This window comes from Entelurus aequoreus, linkage group LG07, assembly GCF_033978785.1.
Source record: "Entelurus aequoreus isolate RoL-2023_Sb linkage group LG07, RoL_Eaeq_v1.1, whole genome shotgun sequence".
Taxonomy (NCBI): Eukaryota; Metazoa; Chordata; class Actinopteri; order Syngnathiformes; family Syngnathidae; genus Entelurus; species Entelurus aequoreus.
The window spans coordinates 37,170,109-37,189,620 of NC_084737.1; the positions used below are offsets into that span (position 1 = coordinate 37,170,109).

At 41.7% G+C, this 19,512-nt stretch overlaps 1 protein-coding gene across 6 annotated transcripts in view; it reads left to right on the plus strand.

Annotated features, from left to right (window-relative positions):
• Positions 1-17,999, plus strand: part of iqsec2b (IQ motif and Sec7 domain ArfGEF 2b) — a 71,890-nt gene extending 53,891 nt beyond the window's left edge. For 5 of the 6 annotated variants that reach the window (XM_062053456.1, XM_062053455.1, XM_062053457.1 and 2 more), the window contains 13 exons: positions 5,473-5,773; positions 5,881-6,198; positions 6,646-7,706; positions 7,781-7,942; positions 8,206-8,328; positions 8,433-8,599; positions 9,864-10,003; positions 10,119-10,244; positions 10,551-10,650; positions 10,750-10,911; positions 11,117-11,302; positions 11,473-11,522; positions 14,776-17,999. In XM_062053456.1, the coding sequence (XP_061909440.1) occupies positions 5,473-5,773; positions 5,881-6,198; positions 6,646-7,706; positions 7,781-7,942; positions 8,206-8,328; positions 8,433-8,599; positions 9,864-10,003; positions 10,119-10,244; positions 10,551-10,650; positions 10,750-10,911; positions 11,117-11,302; positions 11,473-11,522; positions 14,776-15,954 (4,075 nt within the window). In that variant the 3' untranslated portion in view covers positions 15,955-17,999. The remainder of the gene's footprint in view (positions 1-5,472; positions 5,774-5,880; positions 6,199-6,645; positions 7,707-7,780; positions 7,943-8,205; positions 8,329-8,432; positions 8,600-9,863; positions 10,004-10,118; positions 10,245-10,550; positions 10,651-10,749; positions 10,912-11,116; positions 11,303-11,472; positions 11,523-14,775) is intronic. The other variant, XM_062053461.1, reaches the window with a different exon arrangement.
• Positions 18,000-19,512: the final 1,513 nt, after the last annotated feature.

Below are 19,512 nucleotides of genomic sequence, written 5' to 3' on the forward strand. Positions count from 1 at the left end.
ATGCCTCGCTGTGCCCCCTGTGGGGTGGCGGGAGTACTGCATACATGATCAACCTTAGTTTTATTGGTTTCATCAAGCCTATTTGGGTGATGTTCTGTGGGCCAAATGAAAAGCTTTGGCAAGCCGGATGAGGCCCGCGGGCCGCTAGTTGAATTGCCCAGCTCTAAGTTATGTCCAAGTTTCATTTCTATAGTAATGTTCCTTAAGAACATATAATAAAATGGTTGTTAAAATGGGAGGTGCTTTTAATGTAGGGATGGGTACCTTTTGCATTTGATATGGTACCAACTCTCAATACCTAGGAATCAATACCGGTCCTTAACGGTAGCAATTTTCGGTACTTTTGTGTGTGTTCATGTGTTATATATTGTATTTTTTTGTATTGTTTTTATGTATCATTGAACAAGAAGCAAATAATAACTATGCTGTCCAGTTGTTATATTTTGTTTACGTACATTGAAAAGTGGCACCTAAGTCTTTGTTTCCCCGCCGAGTGCTTGAGTTAGTGCCAAGTTCACAACAGAACATGACGTCACATACATCAAATGTATCGAAATATACTGACAGAATAGTTAACAAATTCGGTACACTTCCTAAGTACAGTGTACTCACTACTGTAGCATCTCCTGTTTGATAAATTCCAAACATCTGTTGCTGCTCCAATTAAACGGTCGGAAGTGATGATAATCTGGCTGGTGTTCATCAGTGATCGTCTGGAGAGAACCTGCCTCTAGAATGCTTAACAAACACAGACTGTATCTTCCATTAATAATGAAGTGTAGATGCCTGCTGCAATATGGCCACTTTTGTGTTCATCTAACTACCCTGCTGTAATGGGTCACATCACACATGCAGAAGTATTCTCTTTAATGCCTGCACTGGGTTGAATTAAGTGGCTACATTTGAAATGCTCTACCAACTTGAATTGATTGATTGATTGAGACGTTTATTGACATCTTAAAGAATTTAATTCATGTAATGCTTTAAAAAGGCAAATGGATGGCACAAAAAGCCAAAAGGCTTGTTTCCATTGTGGTCCATTACATATTCATCACATTTGATACATTCAATAATAAAAGATATATATAACCTGTAACATGTATATAAAACAATTACGTAAAAAAATTTTTTTTAATTATGTATATATACACAGTATACATGTCAGGTGATTTGAAAAACAATATATACAAAAAAATGGGCGGGGGGAGGGGGGTGCATATACACTATGTACATGACACTATGTACATGACTATGCACATGTTGACTCCAAGAGTGTGCAAAAAAGAATGACAAAATATATATATACACTACAACCACATATAAACCTGTTTGATGCTTCGGAAAGTTGCTGGGGATCAGTTTTGGTTCAGATCAGGTAGAGGTTGAGCTGGGCCATGATTTTATGTCAGTTTTAAAATTTAGTAGGGAAGTTCCAATTTTAAGGTCTGTTGGTAGTGCATTCCACTGTGTGGTGGCAAAATAGTAGACTGCATTTTTTTCCACGAGTCTTGAATTTGGGGGGGACGAGGTCTGAGGAACTCCATCTTGTGTAGTACCTGTGAGCATCCCTTACTCTGGTGAAATAGTACTTGGGGACAGTTTCTCTGAGTATTTTGAATACCATGCACATTGCAATTTGGTGTACTCTTTCCTCAAGTCTTAAGCCATCCCAATTTGGTAAAGCGGGCTTGAGTTAGGTGAGTCCTGTACGGGAGGTTGAGCAGGAGTCTCACCAGCTTATTTTGGGAAGTTTGCAGTTTTGTTTTTAGTGGCTTGGGGATACTGGGGAACCATGAGGTGCAGGTGTAGTCAAAATGACACTGTATGAGGGCACCGGCAAGGGTCTAAAGCAGGGGTGTCCAAACTTTTTCCACTGAGGGCCGCACACTGAAAAATCAAAGCAAGCGAGGGCCATTTGGATATTTTTTTATTTTAAAAACCAATATAATATATGTATAAAATATATACATTTAGGCCTCCACTCAGGCTTGATCCCAGGGATCCCAAAGGGTTTTGGTAAAAAAAATATTAAATATGTGTCATTATTCAGTATCATTATTTTTATTATTATTCAAGTAGATCAACATTAGGTCTATCTGTCAATATAACGTTTTTAAAGATTTAAGTCGTATGCTCTTTTTGTCAAAGAAACCCTGTTTTTTTATGGAAAAACACAAAATATGCAATATTTTCACCTAATAAAATTTTAAGTGAAATATTTCGATGGATGGATGGATATTTCATATTATATAAATAATTGGAGCCTTAAAAAGGTCAATAACTCATAACACCATTGATTTTAATTCATTGTTATTTTTTGAGCGATGACACTTAAAAACAAATCACACAAAAATTATTGGGGAACCAAAAGGGTCCTACTCATTAAAGTGTTAAAAATAAATTATACCTTTTTTTTACTGTTTACTTTTAACACAATAATCTCGAGATCAACTTCAGATCTATCCGTAAATTATACGTTGTATTGCTGTTTACGTTTTTTGCTTGTTCGTTTTAGGCCCTTCTTTAAAAAAAAAAAAAACAGCTAATTTTTTTATATGGCAAACACAAAATATGCAACATTTTCCTAAAAAATTTTTTTAATGTGATGTAATTGGAGCCTTGGATAGGTCAATAAATCATAATAACATTGATTTTGATTCATTATTATTTTTTAAAGAAAGAAACCGCCTGCTTGGCAGCTTTGTGTTATTAGAGTAAACATTGCAACATTTTCTTGTTACATTTCACCTGTTTGGTCTTTCATACCACTTTTTATGTTTTTAATTTTTTTAATCGTATTTTAAAATGGGCCGTTTGGCCGTTAAAAAATGACCTGCGGGCCGCACTTTGGACATCCTGGTCTAAAGTGTATCCCTGTTGAGAAACGCAGAAATCCTGAATGGTGTCTCAACAAAAACGTTCAGCAGAATACATCCATATGTTTCATGTTTGCACAGCTCATGCTGCTATTCTTGAGACTTCGGCATAAATGCAAACTCACATTTTAAATAAAGCAAATGCTTCTTGTTTAAAGAGCTAGGAGTATATGACAAATGAAGCATTCACAGTTAAAATACATTTCATAAAAAGCTTTAAAAACAGGCTTGCAAGTTGCTACTTCCTAATTTAGAATTGTATGACTCAGCTTAATGAAAAGGCCATCTGCTGCCTGTGACGTGCATGGTAGGACATCACAGCTCGCTCTGCCTCTACCTGCTTGCACTCACGCACTTTCCATCCCTTAAAAGCATTCCTCCAAGCCCCTTTGAAAAATGCAGCAGTTTAGACAAAAAACAAAAAACAGCCAGATGTGAAAAGATTATTTCACCATTCCATGGTTCAATGCATTAAGTCAGCAATCCATTTGCGCTAATATGGAGTGTTATCACAATAAGACAAGTGTTCTTTAGACTATCATTTACAACCTGTGGGGCATCTTCAACACCCACTTCAATAGTGATAATGGTAATACATCGCCATGGCAACTACACTTCTCTTCTGAACAACTGCCTCACCACCCACAAAAGGTCTAACAGCAACAGTCACCAAGCAACTCCCTCCCTCTTCTCAGTTTCTCTATTTAAGGAGCCAAGGAGGAGGAATTATAAATAACCAAAAAAAAAGAAGAGTTGAGAAGTCGCATAAACATTTTATAGCCCATAAAAAAAAGACTGTGTAAACAATATGTTGTAATTGTACCTTAAATAACAGCATCTGTTTTTGTGGCACATTGGATTGTGATAATTAGATAGAGTAGTATCGTTGCAGTTACCATAGCAACAGCATGTTGCCTCGTTTAGTTTTTTATAATATAATAGTGGACATTTTTAAAAGTTTTTTTGAATAAAGTTTGTGTGGTATGGTACTGATGGTTCACCTCTCAAATAGTTAGCACTAGCACATATGCTAACTCTTATTTTAATGTTTGACCATGTCACGTCCTATCGTGTTGCCTGTGAAAGAAAGAGGTTGATATTTAGCAAGGGTTAACAGCAGACAGGAACATCAGACTAACTGCCTCTTTGTGGACTGTGGAATGTGATAATGGGGAAGATTATTTTTCTAATCTTGCTGTTTTGGCTGCAACGCTTTTTTGGATAATACTTGTGCGCTGTGTGGCCTAACAAATATGTAAAAGTCCCGTTCATAGACATCGGTTTCCGTAGTGTAGTGGTTCTCACGTTCGCCTAACACGCGATAGGTCCCCGGTTCTATACCGGGTGGAAACAAGTTTTTTCAGATTTGAAAAGAAATCGTTTTCCCACTATATATTTTCATCATAACATTTAAAGTAAATGTTTTAACAACTACCTTTCATTATTTTACACAAAATATCATTAAGAAGCATTGCCTTAAGAAAAAGTCAGTTCCTTTCTGTTCTTCGTATTAACTCTAATGGTATTATTTCAAATATGCATACAGTAAAAATATGCTACATCACCTATTTCCAGTGCCTCATTGCTACATGTTTGAAAAGGAGTAGGAAGAAGCAGAACTCATTTAACTTTACCCCTTTTCCGTTTCATAGTTATTGGTCACACATGTTGATTCACTCCCTGTGCTCAATCTGTAACACAAACTAATTAAATAAATATATAGATTAATACAATCAATAAAGTTCTCATGAGTAAATAGTTGTTTGTAAGTCGTGAGTAACATTGTGCAGTGAATAAAATGTTCTCCTTTTTCTTTTTATATTTCTCCTCTTTTGTTGAGAATAATTGTTGCACATTCTTGGGTAGCAGGTTATCATTTGCTTTGTACATAATTTTAGCTGTTTGCAAATGCACCAAATCATTGAATTTCAATATTTTTGATTTAATAAAAACGTTTGAATTTTCTCTATAAGCAACATTATGTATTATTCTAACTGGCCTTCATAATAACACAGTTAGGGAGTTAAGTGTACTGTTGTCATTATGTCCCCATATTTCTACACAGGTAACATGGTAACACTCAGTAGAGCATATGAAGTGACTTTTGGTCTAGAACATATTTACCTTTGTTCATTATTGAAGTATTTCTTGCCACCTTATGTTGCATATTTTTAATGAGATTTATATTATTACACCTAAATAATTGATATATTTTATCCTGTCAATGTCTACACCTTTTATTTGTATTTCTTTGACTGTCTTTCCCACTGTTACCAAATAGCATTATTTTAGTTCTACTTCAATTGAAAGATAGCATGTTTTTGTCAAACCATCTCTTTAATTGATTTGTTTTTTCTCTTGTTATTTGAATTTCCTTTGTAACTTGACAAATGTTGATAATATAGAGATTGAACAATTGTGGTACCAGTATTGATCCCTGGGGTACGCCGCAAGATATATTTAGAGCTGTAAACATGTGTTTGCCTAGCTTTTTGTATCGCTTCCTGCTAGTTAATAAGCTTATACCCAGGTTAATACCAACCTTCTGATGCCATGTGTTAACTGTACACGCAACAATTTTTGTTTTCCTTTATAGTGTGGAAGTGGAGTCCCAGTGTCCGGGGGAGTCTGGCACCCACAAAGACACTTCTTTCAGCCAGGCACCTTACCTGCGAAGCTCCAAGCGCTACATTGACAGCAGCGGTGGTATTATCTCCTCAAGCTCCAGGAGCCCTTCATATGTGGCTGCCTCCAGTTCAGCCAGCCTGGCCTGGGCGTTACGAACACGGCACCAGCCTGCCAGCCTAGCCCTTCGCAAGCAGGAAGAAGAGGAAAACAAGAGGTGCAAAGCTCTTTCAGACAGTTACGAACTCTCAACTGACCTTCAGGATAAAAAGGTAACAACACACTGGATGCTGTTACAGTTAATGAAATTACAGTCAGTAGCAATAGTACATAATGTCCAGATAGTTATTGCATTATAGTTTATCCCTTATTTCCCCAGGTGGAAATGCTGGAAAGAAAGTATGGGGGTTCCTTTGTGAGTCGCAGGGCAGCCAGGACCATTCAGACGGCCTTTCGGCAGTATCGCATGAACAAGAACTTTGAGCGCCTCCGAAGCTCGGCCTCTGAGAGTCGAATGACACGTCGCATCATTCTGTCAAACATGAGGCTTCAGTATTCCTTTGACGAGCGCCAGTCTCAGCAGCAGGCCCAGACGCAGACCAATTTCACTCACAGTGTGGCGATAGGACCTCCTCATTCTCCTGACCCTGACCGCCCGGGAGACTACACACACTTGGAGGACTCCTTCTCCAAACAGGTCTCATATTTTTGCTACTCTTTGGGCACCTAAGTCATGCACTGGTCATGTGTTCGTGTTTGTCTTGTGAGAGAGGAGAGAGGTAAACCTCGATGTCCTTGGCATCCTTAAATTTAAAGGCATTTTGTCAACTTTTTTGGATTTTGTGTATCTGTCGTCCTTGCTAAGTAGAACGTATTGCATGAGCTCTATTAAGGTTTCTTGTCAGCATTGGGTCAACTCTAGTATATTTATTTCAGTGATTTTAAATGTATAGGTATTATCACCAACCCTATTGATTTTGAATAAATGATTTAGCTGATGTCACATTGCTTGGTAGGTGTACTTAAGGTTTTCAGGGATTTTTGTCTCATGGTACAGTACATCTTCAGCTACATCAGAAATTATAAATTTTTGACCTGGTAGGTAATAGTATGTAAATGTTGCCCATGTTTGTGTTCTATCCAGGTTAAGTCCTTAGCTGACTCCATAGATGATGCCCTGACCTGCCGTGCAGGTCGCAATGACTCTCAGGAGGATAGCAAAGATGGTGGTGGTCTCAGTGAAGATTTTGGGGAGTGTGTGTGGAGCAGCAGCAGCAATCCCTCCTCTCAAAGAGGCCTTGGTGAAAGAGCCAGAGGAGTAGGAGGAGGGCTCAGCATGCATGGAGACAGTACAGCTACCTCGTATAGTGATGTCACGCTTTACATGGATGACGGCATGCCATCCTCCCCACTCTCTCCAGACCGGGCTCCCAGCAGCACAGACACTGAGTACTGGGGACCTGGTGGTGGCGTCGGAGTGCGTGAAGACAGCAGGGACACAGAGGGAGGGGGCAGTAGTAACAGCCGGCGCAGTACACCTTGCACAGAGTGCAGAGACTATCGTCTGAGGGGCGCACATTTGCCTCTCCTCACTATTGAGCCACCGAGTGACAGCTCAGTAGACATGAGTGACCGTTCAGACCGTGGCTCTCTAACCAGACAAATGGTTTATGAGCAGGATCCAGCAGTGGGGGCTGGCTCTCCTCAGGGAACCCTCAAACACTCCCCCAACACAGGCGCCCGCTCACCCTCAACAGCAGCCGCCCAGGGTCAGATCAGAGCGCCTGGACGAGCCATCCCCACACACATCCCTCACCAGGTGGCCTCACACCACCACCACCACCACCATCACCACCCCATACATCACCATCAGTACCCTGACACACCTTCGTCCTCTTCATCACCCCAGCAGCCACCCACGACCCCTCTGTCATCATCGTCCTCCACAGCTCTGCCTACTGGAGGCCTGGAGCAGCCATGTTGCTCAGATGGAGACAACGACTCTCTCAACTCCACCACCAACTCCAATGAGACAGTCAACTGCAGCTCTGGTTCCTCATCTCAGGACAGTCTGCAGGAACCTCTGCCCCCTCTAGGCAAGCAAACCTATCAGAGGGAAAGCCGCCATAGCTGGGATTCGCCACCCTTCAACAGTGACGTAGTGCAGAGACGTCAGTACCGCATAGGTCTCAACCTTTTCAACAAGTAAGTGGTCCTGAGTAAAAAACTAAATGTACATTGAATGAATACTGATATAGAAATGTGTTTTTCAATCATAGGAAGCCAGAGAAAGGGATCCAGTACTTGATTGAGAGAGGCTTTGTGTCCGACACTCCTGTTGGGATCGCTCGATTTATCCTGGAGAGGAAAGGTCTGAGCAGGCAGATGATTGGAGAGTTCCTGGGAAACCGTCAGAAGCAATTCAACAAAGATGTTTTGGAGTGAGTAAAATATGTGATAAGGACTTTTTCAGTTGTCATTCATCCAGGTCATTGTCATCTCTGGGCATTCACTCGATCACAACTGGACTGTTTGGTTTGTCTTGGAAGACGTTTCGCCACTCATCCGAGTAGGCTTGATCAGTTCGTCCTCATAGACTTAGATTGGTCAGATATAGTGATTGAATGCCCTGAGGTGACTTTTTTAGTTATTTTAGCTCAGGGTAGATCTGAACTGGTGTGAATCCCTCTCTTAACAATTTCAGCTGTGTGGTTGATGAGATGGACTTCTCAGGAATGGACCTGGATGACGCTCTGAGGAAATTCCAGGCTCAAATCAGAGTTCAGGGAGAAGCACAAAAAGTGGAGCGACTCATCGAGGCCTTCAGGTTTGTTATGTGTTAGAAACCTCTGAGGATTTTCAATTAGCATAGAGTTCAACACAGCACTGGAACAACCAAACTATGTTAACTGTGTTTCTGTCTCCATGCAGTCAGAGATACTGTGTGTGTAATCCTGTCCTGGTTCGGCAGTTCCAAAACCCTGACACAATCTTTATCTTGGCCTTCGCTATAATCCTCCTCAACACAGACATGTACAGCCCCAACGTCAAAGCAGAGAGGAAGATGAAACTTGAGGATTTTATCAAGAATTTAAGAGGTGCTCCTGCTAAAACTTTGTGTTCTTAAAAACTGATGATGACATTTTCTGTGCGTAGAAAAGCATGTTTGTAGACAACCTCGATTCTTACCACTGGATTTCTTTTATATGTTTCAAAAATCAATTGGATAAATTAGCTCTATCTTAAGTTTGTAAATCACAGTTTTATTCCTCCTTAAATGATTTCACCACTTAAACAAAACGTTTAGCTCATGCTGAGTTCACATATGTTATAAACAGTTTCAATGTTTCAAATAAAACTGTGTTTTACATAAAGAAATCTGTCTAAATCCTATATTGCTCGGTTGCTGATGCCTCGCATGCTCCTCGTAAGATGTCAGTTAAAAAAGCAGAGTGAAAATGCTGCCTACATGATCTGTTCTTGCCTTTGGAAATGGTTGCAACAGGGATTTTGGTAAAGTTATTTGAGAGTTCCTGAAATAAAAAAAACATAATCTATCATAAAGAGAAGAACAATGTTAAAACGAATAAAAAGGTGGCTGCTGTGGTTGTGGAACCACTTTCTATGAACTTAAACTGTAAAAGCCTTTTTTATGGTTATTTACTTTTTTCATTTCCATAAACATACATATGAGCAGTTTTCTCTTGAAAACTTCTACATGGAATGTATTTGTGCGTCATTTGTAAGCGAAATGCCTGATAATACAGAGACTAAAACTAATAAACAAAGATCACATGGAATGTGTTAACTAACGATGCACAAATAAGTGTAACACTAACTTTCATTGTTTAATGTTTAATTTGTGGACCCCTCCAGATGTTAGGAAATTATGTGCCCCCATATGTTTGTAGGTATACTCTTTGTAAGTGTTAAAAGAAGTGTTGACGACTAGTTAGTTTGATTACCATTTCGCTGATGTTAACTATGTTAAATATTGAGAAAGGTCTTTCTTCTTAAGCTTGTATGGATCCACTCCATCACATTGAGCTATTTTTTGATGATATCCGGCTTGTAAATTTTCCACTTTACCTTGAAATGACTCTCACGTCTGTGTTGCTAAAGGGAAATCAACAGTAGCCATATTGAATGTTTGCCGTCCATGTGAAAACCGGAAGTAAGGGGGCCAGCCTGTAGGTCAAAAGCAATATCCTGGCGGGGAAAAACCTTCCTGGAATAATTGTGTACATGATCTATTAGTAAAGATGGTATTTAGCTCTGTATTATATGTTATTATTAATGTTTGAAATCAAATCAACTGTGCAATGAATCATTGTCTAAACAGCTGTCTTTCCTTCACTGAAGGCGTTGATAATGGTCAGGATATTCCCAGAGACCTGCTTGTAGGAATCTACCAGCGCATACAGAAATGGGAGCTACGCACCAATGACGACCATGTGTCCCAAGTGCAGGCAGTGGAGAGAGTCATTGTGGGCAAGAAGCCTGTGAGGGCAAAACTTTAATTATTATTATTCTAGGAATATGAGCATGAGAAATGTACTTAATGATTGCTGGTCTGCTTTCAAATAAGATGCCACTATAATTATTTTGTCTTTGCAGGTGCTGTCTCTTGCCCATCGTAGGCTGGTGTGTTGTTGCCAGCTGTATGAGGTGCCTGACCCTAACAGACCTCAGAGAACGGGTGTGCATCAGCGGGAGGTCTTTCTCTTTAACGACCTTCTTGTGGTAAGACTATGTGGCAAATATAAGATTTGATGAAGATCATGTTCCTTCACTGATAGTGTTTAAAGACAAATATTGGTCATTTAACGAGAGTGAGAGTAGTACATCTCGCTTTATTTCTACTTTTGTTGTATCCATCCAGCATAAAACACTCATTACAGCAGAGTACAAAGATCAAACCAATTTTTTGTGGATAATAGTTTGAACAAGATAAAAGAAGAAGGAAAACAAAAGCTAAATGATTGCTATGCTCAAATATTGACGCTAAAGTACAATGTCTCATAAAAACATATTCATGTTCTGCATCAGGTAACCAAAATCTTTCAGAAGAAGAAAACCTCAGTGACTTACAGTTTTAGACAATCTTTCCCTCTGGTTGAGATGCAAGTGCATATGTTCCAGAACTCATGTAAGAATATTTTTTGTTTTCTTTTCCACATTTCAATGATTTTCAGTTGTTTTTCTTTGTTGGTCTTTTTAATGTTCAATTACATATATTTTTTTCTAGACTATCCTCATGGTATCCGCCTGACCTCAGCTGTCTTGGGTGGGGAAAGAAAAGTTCTTATCGTCTTTATGGCCCCCAGTCAGCAAGACCGCACCCGCTTTGTTAGTGACCTCAGGGAGAGTGTTGCTGAAGTGCAGGAGATGGAGAAATATAGAGTTGAATGTAAGTCTGCCACCTACTGTCCATTGTTTTGAATGACATGGTTCCCATTGTGAATTTCTCCTTGGTGTGAACGTGAATGTTAATGGTTGTTTGTTGATAGTTCCCTGTGATTGACTGGCGACCAATACAGTGTATGAACCGGAATAAGTTGCAAATCACCAATGAACCATGTAAATGAATAAATGCTCTTCATGTTTATTTACAGCGGAGTTGGAGAAGCAAAAAGGTGTTATGCGTCCCAGCTTGCTCACTGGAGTTGTGGTTGGTGGAGGAGCTGGTGTGAAGAGTGATGTAGTGAATGGTGTGTTAGGAAGGACAAGTTTTGATGACAACTGCGAAGGTCTCAAACGCACCGCACTCAGCTCATCTCTCAGGGACCTATCGGAAGCAGGTCAGTAAAACAGGTCCTTGGAGAGTTGGCTATCTTTCTTGTCACTTGAGTCGAATGGCAGAGCTTCAACTTTGATTACACCTTTTTTCTTCTTTTGGAAAATCCTTATTCTTAACAAACAAGCATGTTTTCTTCTCTTTGCTGACTTTACTTTTCCTGGTGGGGTGCAGGGAAGCGTGGTCGCAGCAACAGTGTTGGTTCTCTGGACAGTACCATGGAAGTAAGTCTTTAAGAGTGCTGTACAAGAACTCATCTATCAACAGTAGTGCACTGCCCCATCTTGCTGAGAGTGTTGATTAAGGGCCTGATTTGCTAAAGGTTTGCTTGTACTAAAACTTGTGCAAACTTGATAGCACACAAAGCTGATTTACTAAACGTGTGCAAAGTGGATTGCGTCTGTTAAGTGAGCAGAACAAGTCAGTGCCAAACACGGCTGCACGGTCAGTTTTTGGGCTGCACAGACACATCATTGACAGAAAATCTTCCGTACGTGTGTTTTTAAACATATTTGGACGGCGTGGCGAAGTTGGGAGAGTGGTCGTGCCAGCAATCTGAGGGTTGCTGGTTCAATCCCCACCTTCTACCATCCTAGTCACGTCCGTTGTGTCCTTGAGCAAGATACTTCACCCTTGCTCCTGATGGGCCTGGTTAGCGCCGTGCATGGCAGCTCCCGCCATCAGTGTGTGAATGTGTGTGTGTGAATGGGTGAATGTGGAAAATAGTGTCAAAGCGCTTTGAGTTCCTTAAAAAAGGTAGAAAAGCGCTATACAAGTACGACACATTTACCATTTACCATATTTGGACGGTCAGAAATAAAAAATATTAGACATATCGTCTATTCAGCAATTTCCTTTTATAATGAATTATGCGTTTTGGTTCCTGTTGGCGTTTTTTTAATACAGTTTTTTTCTTTTTTTTAGGAAGTATATTACCATAATATATCTCCTACATGGAAAAACGTCTTTCAAGGTGCATTTTCTTGCCTTTGAGTCATTCCAGACGCACAAATGCGCTGTTGATATGATTCACAGCCCAGCGCTCAGAATGAAGTGTCAGTGTCCATATGTTTTCTGTTGTCTAGAATGCGATTCAGAAAAGCGGTTACAAATTATAGATGTGTGCTGCTGGTACAACACATTGCACACAGGTAGCATGTTATGCATGCATGTTACATGAATGTTCAGAAAAATTGTCAAGGGTCTTTGTGGTAAAATCCCATATCCACGCAAAATCCTCATTTAAATAAGGCAGTTTGCACCACTATTCAATTGTGCACCCAGTGATGGTAGATCACATGCAACACGCCCACTTGTAGTACACCAAATTTAATTTTTTGCATACGCTGTCTAGCGCGTGGTTTTTGGATCTTAGTAAATCAGGCTCTAAATGTACATGCATGTACTCTATGGTTCTGATTTGGTTGTACTAAAACTTGTGCAAACCTTATATCGCATGCTTAGCTGGTCTACTAAACTTTTGCGCATAGGATTGCATCTCCTTAAATAAGAGAGTGCAATCCATTTAGCGTGTCCGTCTTCATGTATATGCAGAATATATGCTGATTACTAAAACGCCCACAATACAGTGAGGAGAAGATGCAAATATAATCATTTAGCACTCGAAATGGGATTTATCAGGACGGAAACTGTTTTGCAGTCACTTATTTTTGTGTCTATATTTTGCATGTTTAAAGTCCATGCAAAAACTGTCACAGTTATGCACAACTGTCTGTGAGAAAGGAGGTGATTGTGCTACAAAGACAGACGATTGACATAGAATCCTCTGCCCTATGTGTGTTTGTCAATATATTTGGACTGTTAGATCTAAAAATATTAGACATATCGTCTATACAGCAATATACTTTTTACATCATAGCTGCTGGGCGACTTAAAGGGTACCTGCACTTTTTTTTATTTGACCAATAATTCAAAATCCCTATGTAAGACAAGGAAAACATATGTCTTTCTTTTTTATGCATTCTAATTTGTAATATGTGGCAAGTACGAGGTGGCTAACAAAGAAGTTAATGGGAGTCATCTATTGCGCCCATAAAACCCTCTAAAAAAACATCCAAAAACAGCCAACAATACCCTATTTACATGTTGTAACCTGCATATTAACCAAGTATTAGACATATTGTAATTAAAAGCGCTTACACCAAGACACAACTCTTAGCGGCGCAGTGATCGCAGAGAGGTAACTAGCTAATGCAGCTATTGACACACTGAGTAAGTACGCTGCTGCATCGCCTCTGAGTTGGTCAAAGTTAATTCTAGATTATAAATCATGCCTTTTACCTGTATAGTAGAAGGTTCTGGCCATAAACCGAGAAGTTGACATTCAACTTAGACTCTGAGTTCTTAAGAAAGACGCTAGTTTACGCCCCCCTCCTTTTTTTTTTTTTTTTTTTACCTGCGTGAGTATTATGATTAATCTAAACGGGAAAAATTAAAATCCCATCAGTCGGCATCCCAGTGAGAGCAGACATTGTACAGGAAGTGATTATTTTGTTGTATTTGTAGTTTGTATTTCTTGTTTAGCGCTTGCTGGATCTGTGTATCACTCAGCTTCTAAAACTTCTACCTCACTCGCTGTATATTGAAGCTAAAAAAATATAAGGTTCTGAATCATCATTTGTCCCAAAGTAGTTGTTGTTGGCACTCATGAAGTCTGCCATGATTAGTAGTTGTTGTAGGAAATAGAAAATGTTGTAGTACGTCAGTGAAATAATGCCCGCGCCTATGCTTAAAATGACCAAAATGCATAAATATTACACGATATTATGAATTTGCCTTTTAGTACATTACATATATACTTGCAGCGTGTATTGATGGAGGTTTTTGGAGGTTTTTAGAGCACATTCTAGGCAAAATAGAGCAAATCCCATTACTTCCATTGTTAGCTGACTCTTTTTGCAGTTTATTTACAAATTATGATGCATAAAAAAAGAAAAATGTCTGTGTGCTTGTTTCGTATGAGGATTGTGAATCATACACAAAATTCCCCCCCAAAAGTGCAGTTCCTCTTTAAGGACCCCAGATTATATTTCTGTACGTGTTCAACAGCGTATAAAAATAGTACAGGTTGGAGCATATAATGCCATAATTGTGGAGGAAAATGAGTGGAGACGGTAGCTAGTACAAACGTTTGTACATGCAAAAACCTTATTTAATCAGGGTGGTCTGCACCACATTTGCATTAGTTATTAATGGTACACACAGTAGCACAGTAGATAGTAGTAGATCACCCGTAACACACCGAGTCATAGTACATGCAATTTTGTAGTTCGCACACCTGTTTAGCACAGGTTATTTGGATCTTAGCAGATCAGACCCATTGTGGTTTTCTTGCACCATTTGCATGGCTTCAAGTTGAATGTCATAGCAAGTCCTCCTAATACCTGCCGTGTGTATGTGTTCATGTCAGGTGGGATATGCATCCACAGATTTTTATAAAGCTCTTTTTCCTTCCAGGGGTCCATCATTAGCAGTCCACAGCCTCACCAGCGCTATCCAGTTCCAGGTGTTGTTCCTAGCCACTACGGAACAGAAGACTTCCGGCCTCATCGCCCTATCCTGAGCCCCGGAACAGGGATGGGGGGTGGGCCGGGGCAGCAACATACCACTGCTGGGACCGCAGTTGGGGGCGTCCCCAGCAGTGTGGAGAGAGCAGGAGTTGGCAGCGGCCCTGGGGGGAGCAGCAACAACAGCGGTTCCTTCCTGGGATCACTATTCGGCAGCAAGCGCGCCAAATCACCAGGGCCCCTTATTCCACCGGGGCCACCTTACCCCGCACCTGTGCCCCCACCAACGACGGGAGGGCCCCCACCTCACTCCCCTTCATCCCTGTGCCAGCAGTTGGAGGGGGGGCCTTCCAAGATCCAGGCCCTGCACGCACAGTACTGTCACGCGGCTACCGTGCAGCCCCCACCACCGTACTACCACCACCATCGCTACCACATGCAAAATGTCCCTCCACCTTTGCAAGGAGTGCCCCCTCATACTACACAGAGAAGCCCGCAACCCTGTCGTCCAGTCCTTGGCCCTTTACACGTCGCGCACCCGCAGCTGGCCCATCTCTCCCAGCTCTCACAGCATGGGCTTCCATGTCGCTACACCAACATGGTGGTGGGATGCCCCCCCCTTTCTCCTCTCTCCCAGCATTCGCCGAACCCGCAGTTTGCCCTGTACCACGTCCAGCCCACACACTCTATCAGAGGGGGCAGCAGCTCTGTTACCAAACCTCCCCTAACCTTGTCTCACTCGCATCCACACCCCCACACCCACTCCCAAACCCACCCCGGGCACGTGCTCACACCACACCCAGCCAGCCACTCCACCCATCAAACACACTTCATATTCGGCACTCTGCCCCACAATCTACCGTCCGCTACCGTCAACGCACATCACACAGCCTCCGCCGGCCCGTATCTGCCCCAGTACCCTCCTCTTTCTTCGATCCCCCCTCCCCCACCACACTCCCCTTTACCCCCCCCTTCATCCCCCCTTACCCCTCTTACACCTCTCTCCCCTCACCCCCCCCAGCACCCCGGGCAGCCTCAGCAGGGGCCACAGGTGACGGGGGCCGGATCGACGGGTACAGGGGGAAGCTCCAAATCCAAACCTATCAACCGGATAAGTACCGTAGTGTGAGCAGGATGTGGGCGGCCCGCAGCCATAGGTCAGATGATAGAGTGCAAGAGGTCAGCAGAGCCAGAGCGAGGGCGAGGTCGGCCAGGACAGAAAGTAACAGTAGCAGCGCAGTCGACAAGAGGAAACGCAGTTTGCTGCGTCTCTGTTACTTTCACCTCCGTTTCCCACATATGTAAACTGGGAGATGGCAAAATGACATAAACTGCACACACAATCAGAAAATTCTATAGCCATATAATTTCCGATGAATAAAGTGTATTTCTTGGCGCTGCATCTGTTTTAACTCTTAGAAGTATATAGTTTAAGAAAGTATTTATATGTATATAAAAAAGACAACCATACTGTACATCGAGCTGCTTACATTGAGTATCGGAGCAAAGAATATGCCACCAAAAATAGGGTTCAGCAAAGTTTAATATTATAAACAGCCACATCGCAAAAACTGTCACTTGCCTCTGCAATAATTTCCTTAGCCTCATGATGTCCTCATTCACTGCAGGGTCTACTTGGCAAATACTATTGTTTTATTTCTGAAGATGACCTCAGAGTTGTTGCTGTGTATTTTGTTTTTGTTTTCGGCTTAATGGTCTTTTACATGTCAACAGGAGCCATCTGGCTTCGTAATGCATTCTTTCGGGAGTTTGGGAAATGAAACGTACATCTACAATCTATTGTGAATGTTTTTGAAGCTTCTTGCTGTTTTATGAATATTACATAATATCTGCTACGAGTATGATAAATAGTGTTTGTATGTATCAGCATATGTTTGAACGTGGTTATAACGAGTAGAAGCACAAAACGAGTGTTACATTCCTAACGGAGAGTGCTTTGATTAAAAATAATACTTTTACATCACTCACACCATTATGTAATCTCATCCAAATTCATTGTTTTTTTCAATTACATGAAATATCAGTGATGTTTTGTTTCAACTGACAATATTTGTGTTGTTTGTTTGAAGGAAGGAAAACTTCCCGCATTCTTTTTCTTTCATTGTTGGAAAAAAAGTGGAAATGTAGGAATATCAACTTTCTTTTTCCTACTCATCACATTTAGCATTGGGTATATAGATATGTTTTGAAGAAGCACGCTTTTACAAGAGGATTTGTGAATTTTGCACGTGATGTCTTAAGTCAGAAATGACCTTCATCTTACTCTCACCCCTCCAGCCCACTTTTTAAGAACTTGCTTCCTACATTTTCTGATGCTTTAGATTTCCGCTGGGGATTCTTACAATATATAAAAAAAAAACTAAAAAAAACAGACTTAACAATAATTAAGAATGTAAAACAGCCCACAGGTACTTGCATTCCTTATTATTCTGTGGGTCTTGTGTACCTTTTTGCGTCTGCAATATTTTCAGTTGTGAGTATATACTGACATATAGTTACCTACAGTGCCAGCTAATAATAAGAGGAACGATTACATATTATAATTGATGAGTAGAGGAGTGTGGACAAAACTGTGCCAATCTTTGATATTAACAGACTGAAACAAAACTTGAAAGTCTGAATACACAAAAAAAGGCTATACAAAGGAGGTTTGGGGAAAGTCAAGAATGTGAGATGAAGGTTTTATATGTATTTGTTTGTGTTGCTTAGCCTTTTTCTTTCATGGTGTCATATTTGACTCTTCTTGCATGAATACTGTATATCTGCACTTATTTAATAGATTGTACTGTATAAACCTGAATGTAAATAATATACTATAGGCTTCTTCTCAGCCATGGGACAAAGTGCTACCAGTTTGTATTCAGGTGCGTGCATGTGAGTGCCATAATGTATGTACATATGAGGAATAGAAAATGTTGTCCAAAAGGAATAGCTACTTGTTTTGCTTCCCTATATTCATAATGACTGAAGATGAGAGAATGAATTTGACTTTAATGTTTATGCTTACATGTTAGTGCACTTATTGATATTTTTTTTTAACAACTGAGTTACATTTTCTTTTGTGGTTCTGTTATGTGTGCCAAAAGAATATACATTTGATATGTGAATATTTATTGCTTCTGATCAATTAAAGTGTCCTTGCAGTGACATTAATATGTTGGGGTTTTTTTGTGTGATGAAATTTATTAACACAAACTCTAATGTTTGCTTGGAATTCAACTTATTTCCACACACATGAACACCATCCATCCATCCATCCATCTTCCTCTGCTTATCCGAGGTCGGGTCGCGGGGGCAGCAGCCTAAGCAGGGAAGCCCAGACTTCCCTCTCCCCAGCCACTTGGTCCAGCTCTTCCCGGGGGATCCCGAGGCGTTCCCAGGCCAGCCGGGAGACATAGTCTTCCCAACGTGTCCTGGGTCTTCCCCGTGGCCTCTTACCGGTCGGACGTGCCCTAAACACCTCCCTAGGGAGGCGTTCAGGTGGCATCCTGACCAGATGCCCGAACCACCTCATCTGGCTCCTCTCGATGTGGAGGAGCAGTGGCTTTACTTTGAGCTCCTCCCGGATGACAGAGATTCTCACCCTATCTCTAAGGGAGAGACCCGCCACCCGGCGGAGGAAACTCATTTCGGCCGCTTGTACCCGTGATCTTGTCCTTTCGGTCATAACCCAAAGCTCATGACCATAGGTGAGGATGGGAACGTAGATCGACCAGTAGATTGAGAGCTTTGCCTTGCGGCTCAGCTCCTTCTTCACCACAACAGACCGATACAGCGTCCGCATTACTGAAGACACCGCACCGATCCGCCTGTCGATCTCACGATCCACTCTTCCCTCACTCGTGAACAAGACTCAGAGGTACTTGAACTCCTCCACTTGGGGCAAGATCTCCTCCCCAACCCGGAGATGGCACTCCACCCTTTTCCGGGCGAGAACCATGGACTCGGACTTGGAGGTGCTGATTCTCATCCCAGTCGCTTCACACTCAGCTGCGAACCGATCCAGTGAGAGCTGAAGATCCTGGCCAGATGAAGCCATCAGGACCACATCGTCTGCAAAAAGCAGAGACCTAATCCTGCAGCCACCAAACCGGATCCCCTCAACGCCTTGACTGCGCCTAGAAATTCTGTCCATGAAAGTTATGAACAGAATCGGTGACAAAGGGCAGCCTTGGCGGAGTCCAACCCTCACTGGAAACGTGTCCGACTTACTGCCGGCAATGCGGACCAAGCTCTGACACTGATCCTACGGGGAGCGGACCGCCACAATCAGACAGTCCGATACCCCATACTCTCTGAGCACTCCCCACAGGACTTCCCGAGGGACACGGTCGAATGCCTTCTCCAAGTCCACAAAACACATGTAGACTGGTTGGGCAAACTCCCATGCACCCTCAAGGACCCTGCCGAGAGTATAGAGCTGGTCCACAGTTCCACGACGAGGACGAAAACCACACTGTTCCTCCTGAATCCGAGGTTCGATTATCCGGCGTAGCCTCCTCTCCAGCACACCTGAATAGACCTTACCGGGAAGGCTGAGGAGTGTGATCCCACGATAGTTAGAACACACCCTCCGGTTCCCCTTCTTAAAGAGAGGAACCACCACCCCGGTCTGCCAATCCAGAGGTACCGCCCCCGATGTCCACGCGATGCTGCAGAGTCTTGT